The 7,417-nt window shown below is 44.8% G+C and overlaps 1 protein-coding gene across 1 annotated transcript in view; it reads right to left on the bottom strand.

Moving 5' to 3' along the window:
- Window positions 1-4,331: 4,331 nt before the first annotated feature.
- LOC104163182 (6-phosphofructo-2-kinase/fructose-2,6-bisphosphatase 4) overlaps window positions 4,332-7,417 on the bottom strand; it is a 26,139-nt gene continuing 23,053 nt past the window's right edge. The window contains exon 13 of the mRNA XM_009702104.1: window positions 4,332-4,391. Coding sequence (XP_009700406.1) covers window positions 4,332-4,391 — 60 coding nt within the window. The remainder of the gene's footprint in view (window positions 4,392-7,417) is intronic.

Here is a 7,417-nt window from a genome sequence, read left to right as displayed (position 1 = left end):
CAGGGAGTAATCGGTAAGACGCGCTCACCCTTTAACAGTCCTATATGGCCAGTGCAAAAGGCTAATGGAAAGCAGAGATTAACAGTGGACTATTGTGGCCTAAATGAAGTCATGCCACCACTGAGTGCTGCCGTGCCAGGCATGCTGGAACCTCGCTATGAACTGGACCCAAAGGCAGCCAAGTGGTATGGCACAACTGACACTGCTAACGTGTTTTTCTCGATTCCCGTGACACCAGAGTGCAGGCCACAATTTGCTTTTACCTGGAGTAACTTCCAGTATACCCAGAATTGACTGCCCCAGGGGTGGAAACACAGCCCGACCATTTGCCGTGGACTGATTCAGACTGCACTGGAAAAGGGTGGAGCTGCAGAACGCCTGTGGTACATTGGTGATATCATCGTATGGGATGACACAGCAAGTTTTTGAGAAAGGCAAGAAAATAATCCAAATTCTTCTGAGAGCCAGTTTTGCCGTAAAGAGACGTAAAGTCAAGGGACCTGTACAAGTGATCCAGTTCTTAGGAATTAATTGGCAAGATAGGCATTGCCAGATCCCAACAGAGGTGATCAACAAAATAACAACAGCCATGTCCACACGAACTAACAAAAAGGAAACAAAAGCCGCCTTAGGCGTTGTGGGTTTCTGGAGAATGCGTATTCCTGATTACAGCCAGATTGTACGCCCTTCTCTATCACGTGACCCGAAAGAAGAATGATTTTCACTGGGGCCCTGAACAACAACAGGCATTTGAACAAATGAAACGAGATTGTGCATGCTGTAGGCCTTAGACCAGTCCGGACAGGACAAGGTATTAAAAATGTGCTTTACACTGCAGCTGGGGACCATGGCCCTAGCCGGAGCCTCTGGCACAAAGCACCAGGAGAGACTTGAGGTCAGCCCCTAGGGCTTTGGAGTTGAGGATAAAAGGCTCCAAGGCCAACTGTACTCCAACTGAAGAAGTACTGGCAGCATATGAAAGAGTTCAAGCTGTTTTGGAAGTGGTTGGTACTGAAGCACAGCTCTTCCTGGCACCTCGACTAACAGAACTGGGCTGGATGTTCAAGGGTAAGGTTCCTTCTACTCATCATGCAACTGATGCTACATGGAGTAAGTGGATCGCATTAATCATACAGCAGGCTCAAACAGGAAATTCCAGTCACCCAGGAGTCTTAGAAGTGATCATGGACCGGCCAGAAGGCAAAGATTTTGGAACATCACCAGAAGAGGAGGTGACACGCGCTGATGAGGCCCCACGGTATAATGAACTACCAGAGAACAGAAAGCGGTATGCCCTGTTCACTGACGGATCCTGCTGTCTAGTAGGAAAACAAACAACAGAGATGGAAAGCGGCTGCGTGGAGTCCTACATGATGAGTCACAGACGCCACTGTGAAGGACAAGGTGAATCAAGTCAGTTCGCAGAGGTAAAAGCCATCCAACTGGCTTTAGACATTACTGAATGAGAAAAATGGCCAGTACTTTACCTGTATACCGACTCATGATGGTGGCAAATGCCTTGTGGGGGTGGTTAAAGCAGTGGAAGCAGAGTAACTGGCAGCACAGCGGTAAACCCATTTGGGCCACTGCATTGCGGCAAGATATTGCTGCCCGGCTAGAGAACCTGACTGTAAAAGTAGATCATGTAGATGCCCAAGTACCTAAAAGTCGGGCCACTGAGGAACAACAAAACAACCAGCAGGTACATCAGGCTGCTAAGACTGAAATGGCTCAGGTGGATCTAGACTGGGAACATAAAGGTGAACTTTTTCTGGCTCAGTGGGCCCATGACACTTCAGGCCATCAGGGCAGAGATACAACGTATAGATGGGCTCGTGATTAAACGGTGGACCTGACTATGGACACTATCGCACAGGTTATCCATGAATGTAAAACATGCGCTGCAATCGAACAAGCCAAGCAGTCAAAGCCTCTGTGGTATGGAGGACGATGGCTGAAATATAAATATGGGGAGGCCTGGCAGATGGACTACATTTCACTCCCACAAACCTGCCTAGGCAAGCATCACGTTCTTACAATGGTGGAAGCAACCATTGGATGGCTGGAAACATAGCCCATGCCCCATGCCACTGCCCGGAACACTATCCTTGAAAAGCAAGTTTTATGGCAGCAACGGCACTCCAAAAAGAATTGAGTCAGACAACGGGACTCATTTCCAAAACAACCTCACAGACACCTGGGCCAAAGAACATGGCATTGAGTGGGTATACCACATCCCCTATCACTAGCCTCTTGGAAAATGGAGCAATACAATGGCTTGTTAAAGACTACATTAAAAGCAACGGGTGGTGGAACCTTTAAAATTGGGATAAACGTTGGCACAAGCCACCTGGATAGTTAAGACCAGGGGATCTACTAATTGAGCTGGCCCGGCTCAGCCCAGTCACGGCTGGACGGCAGAGCTCCGGAGGAACGAGGGCTGCCTGGAGCACAGCCTGGCTTTCCCATGCTGAACACACATCAAATCGGGAGGGGAAATTACTTCTACATTTTTGACATGAAGGTGGCCTCAACAAATTAACTTCTCTGAGCAGCACTGTGTGGTCTCTCTCCTCACACAGTAACTACAGACACGGGTGAATTAATAAAGATCAGAAATGGGTGTTACCAAACACGTGAATCGCACTCACAAAGCTTTAGACAGCAGCACTTGAAGCAGGTGGTTTTGGCCATTCTGTACCCTACGCATTCCTCTTCTGAAATGGAACCCAGCAATACAGTATGGCTTACTTCCAGAGCTGAATATATTGCTGAAATTAGCTTATTAAAACAAATCACAACAGCAGCACATTATTTTATAAACCCTGCATGAACAAAAGACAATTTAGCCTTTGCCAGCAAAACTACGTTATGAGGGCCCAGTATTTCGCACAGGAATTGAGAAAAAGGAAAAAAACAAACACCAAACAACAAAACAACCCCAACAACATACATGGTAAAAGCTCCATTAATTGAAGAGAAGTCCTTAGAAAAAACACAGTCCAACTACCAAAGAACAGTTCTCGTTTCAGAACTAAGAGCCAGCAGCAGTGCTGGCAGCTTGCTTCAGTTGTCTGGTAACACGTATACAAAATACACATTGATTTAGTACAGTTAGAAGGTCATGGCCTCAACAGACAGAAAATTCCATTTTTAGCACTGGAGTTTCATGAAGCATAAAAGAGCAGTGAAGAACTAGGATAGTGGAAGATGCTTAACAACAACACAAAAAAACCAAGGCAGGTGGGCCACGTTAAAAATAATTTCAGAATTTACCTGGTGTTTTTCTTGCATGAGCTGTTAGAATGGTTAAACTCCACCTAACCTTTCTGTACTGTTTCCTGATGTACATATTAAATGTGGCTATAAAAAGAGAAACATACACTTTTATGTTGAAATTCATTCCAAAAATTGCCTAAAAAAAATAAATAAAAATCACAGCACTAATAAGACAAGCAGCTTCTCCAGCCCGTGACAGTCTGAATCCATTTCCCTTTCCTTCCAGTCTCAGAAAAGCTGTTCATCCTCTCCTGTAACTGCAGAAGAAAGGACATCTCTCTTGATTCATTACCCAGGCTGCCAGCTATACCTTACACTCATGTTCCCCACTTAATACTGTGTCTTCCACTGCCCTCCAAAATACAGCTGGCCCCTGGAAAATGTTAAAATCTTGCTAAAGCAGCAGAATCTTCCAGGTAGCAAATCTAGCTTTAATGCTTTTATTTGTCAAAGTCTCCCCATTTCAGAAAAATTTAAGTTGTGGCTGGCAAACCAAAGCTCAATTTAAAACATAGAAAAGCTATCAGAGCTGACAAGCTTTCCCATTTAAAGTGGTTTTGCAACATGAAGCCTCCAATGCTCAAAATGTAGCATTTCACCTATGTTAAATACACCATGAAAATAATCTCCATGTAATTCTAGGCAATCATTCACAGTAAAAATAAGAACTCTTAGAAAAACACTTAAAAAAGAAAGTAAAATCTAGTTAAAATCGGACAGTAAAATTGACAGGGGCAATTAACCACCTTGCAGTATCCACAGATGAACAATAAAAAAAACACTGAAACTGCACAAATTTACATACGAAAAATCTAAAACCAACTCTACACTGCTTCCCATAGATCTTTTTACTGATACCTTTCAGCACTGGGCGTTATCCACAACTACAGGTTTTCTCCAAAAAAGGTGAATCACATTCAAAATGTCTTAAAGTGAAGGGGAGGCGCATTCGTTCCAACTTGCTCGGCGCTCAGAGACACCTTCTTCTGGACCTGAGCTGCCACTTCACGCTCTTGCGCTGGAGGAAGGGCTGCCGTCCCCGGGAACTGGAGCTATAGGTGGTTAGGTACTGTCCTCAAAGCTTCTTCTCTTGACCGATCCACACCTACATTCTGCAAATTTAAAGACAAAAAAGATTTTAAAGCAAGGGTCTCATGGTCAGCCATAGTTTTGCTTAACATACAGCTATTATACAAGGCAACAGACAAGCAAGTTTTAACGCCTATTTCCTCGAAAAGTCTTGTAAAACACAAGGAAAGGTCCTAGCCTGTGAGCAGAAGTCAGAAGCCAGGTTTAGACCTCATCCCAGCTGCTATGCACTTCGCAGAGCCAAAGTCCCTCAGATACCTAAAAGCAGGCTCTCTGCTGCCATAGAAAAAGCATCTCTAAGACATGTCTGGTAAGACAATCAGTCTCTCTACACCATATGCAGGTCACAATGTTTTAGTTTTTAAGATTTCTTTTCCTTTAACCACATTTTTCTAATCCACTCTCTCTCCTAGTCTTTATGCATACAGTATAAGAAAAAACAGAACCACACAGCAAAGGTTATAAACCAGACAAGAACTGATAAAACCTGGAGAGAGGGAAGCCCACCTCTCCTTGTTTCGCGCACACTCCAGGAAATGGCTCCTTTACACTAACAGCTATAAAGCTAATCCTGATCCTGTCTTTAGGCAGCTAAGTCACTGCAAGGACTCATTGCGTAACTTCCCCGAAGAGCTGATAACAAAGTTTTCCCTAAAGAGCTGGTAACAAAGTTTAAACGCACCTCAGGATACATAGGCATGTTGGTAGATGTCACACTGATCTCAGATAATGTTTCAGTGGTTTTATAACCACGTTTATTAGAGTTTACTTTGAAAGTAAGTCTCTTCAGTCCGACTCAAGGAAAAGGAGAGCCCCACCAGCACACAGAGAGGGGGACTCTCAGCACACGCTCTCAGACAGCACACACACAACTCCATCAGTCAAAATGCATCAGCTTAAAAAGCAAGCCATGTCCCTCCCCAACCCCGGGTTCTAGGATTTCCAGCCATTTCTTATGAAAACACAACATAAACAAGCAGCATCAAATTTGATTTGGGGGTTGAAGGGTGCCAACATCATTTCTGCCCTTACCAATTCTCCTACATCAGTGTCAGCCCTCTCCTTTCTTATCTGCCTTCAAGCCCTTGGGTAAATCCCTGTTTTCCACGACAAACACACTACACCAAGGTTTCTGAGAACACACACATGAATGCTGCTGGGCTCAGTGGTCCAAGTCCTGGAAATCTCTGCACCCACCACCACACTGCCCAACCCACTCTCTGACCTTTCTCTTTGAAGGAAAGAAAAGCAACAATTCTTTTTCAGAAAGAAGCTTCGACAGGTAGCATCTCTTCTGCAGCAAAGGACACAGAAATCGTCAGCATCTGCCTACGAACATGAGGAGCTGGCGAAACAACTCATATTCTGCATGACTTCAAGGAAAAACAAAACAGAACATGCTGGCATTTGTTGAATTTGATTGAATTTTTCTTAGCAACTGGTGCAACATACCCAGAAACTCCTTGGGACTGCAGAGATGTCTCCACGGGCACTGCAAGACTATTGGCTGAAATCTTTTAAGCTGAGCATGTCGATTCAAAGAAAATTAAATGGAGCATGAAATGGGGCATCAATATGCAGGAATCCAGAGGTACTGGAAATTAAGTCTACAAGCAGCAAGAACTAGACAGCTATAACACGAAACTAAAAGGAAACGAGGTGGTCAAGACAAGGCAGAAGAGAGAGCTTATTTAAGTCAATGAGAGGTATCAGATGAAAGCAGCATCTTAGCAACTGAGACAGACCCAAGAGGGAGAATCGATACACAGTCAAGAAAGCTGAAAGCAAAAAGTGCCTCAACTTGAGTGAATGTGAAGGAGAACAAGCTGTAGAAGTGAAGCACACTGAACTGTCACACTGATGAAAGCAAACTGTCTGGGATAAACCCTAATAAACACACCCTAGGGTTTATTGGACAAACAGAATACCCAACTGCAAGACCAGATGAACTGAGGCTTAGAAAGGGACTAATATCCTCATTAATGGTAAATGGATTCCTACTCGTAGGAATCCCATTAGATTAGATGATGGCAGCTGGGATTGCACCCGCTTCCAGAACAGCCACGGGCATCAGGAGAGAAAAGCCATGCAATGAGAACAGTGCTGCTGCTTAGAAAGACAACAGAGGTTTTAGCCTTACTTTTGGGACCAAAAGGTGCCCTTGCAACTGTTCAGCACTGCCTTACCAAAGCACACCTGGGCAAAACTACCGTCCTGGGAACAGCACTACCACTGCCACGCACCAGCAGCAACACCATCTGGAAAGCCCAGGAAACACAGGAGTGGGAATAAAAACAACACACACCTTTTAAAAATACTATTTCTATCAAAGTACACGGGCTCTCCCTCGGTCAGCCCAGGCAGGGGCTCGCTGCTTCCAGAGCCTGCTCCCCGAGGAGGCTCAGCGCTCACCGGTGCAGGAGCGGTCTCACTCTGCCTTGCACAAGGGTCCATCTCACCCAGTCCTCTCTGGAAAGACTCAAAACACACAGATTAACTCAAATACGCTCTTATACCACTGTTGTTCTTCTCCTCATTATACTCCTCCCTGCTTTGTATTTTTCTTTTTTTCCTACAGAACAGAGCCTCTCCCAGAAACAGTGACCTATGGGGTTCTGACCAGGACAGAACATGCCATCTCAGTTTTATTTTGATTAGCTACATGCAATCCTCACAGCAAAACAGGAAGATTTTCCAGGAAGGCTCCTCTAGGGAAAAGAAGGAGCCTCTAAGGAAAAGAACCAGCACAGGCCTAAATAGAGAAATACACAGCACAATATAAACAATCCAGTACTCTTATCAGCCTGCTTTCCCTCAGCAGGCTGTGCAACAAATTGTCACTGCCGCTTCCCACCCAGCATCAGGCCTTTCTTTTACTAAGAAAGTAAGCCAGAGAGGTCTACTAAGCAATCCTGCTGCAATAGGAGACCTCTTAGAGCGCAAAACTGCTTTTAAATATCCACTTTACTCCGTTGCACACATCAGTACAACGAGCACTATACCCAGCAAAGAGAACAACACGCAGCCACAGCCCCAGGAAACTGGGCTG

This window comes from Cariama cristata, unplaced genomic scaffold (genome assembly GCF_000690535.1).
Source record: "Cariama cristata isolate BGI_N322 unplaced genomic scaffold, ASM69053v1 scaffold13160, whole genome shotgun sequence".
Lineage (NCBI taxonomy): Eukaryota > Metazoa > Chordata > Aves > Cariamiformes > Cariamidae > Cariama > Cariama cristata.
Note: the sequence above shows the minus strand (reverse complement) of the source record. Positions and strands in the feature narration are given on the sequence as shown.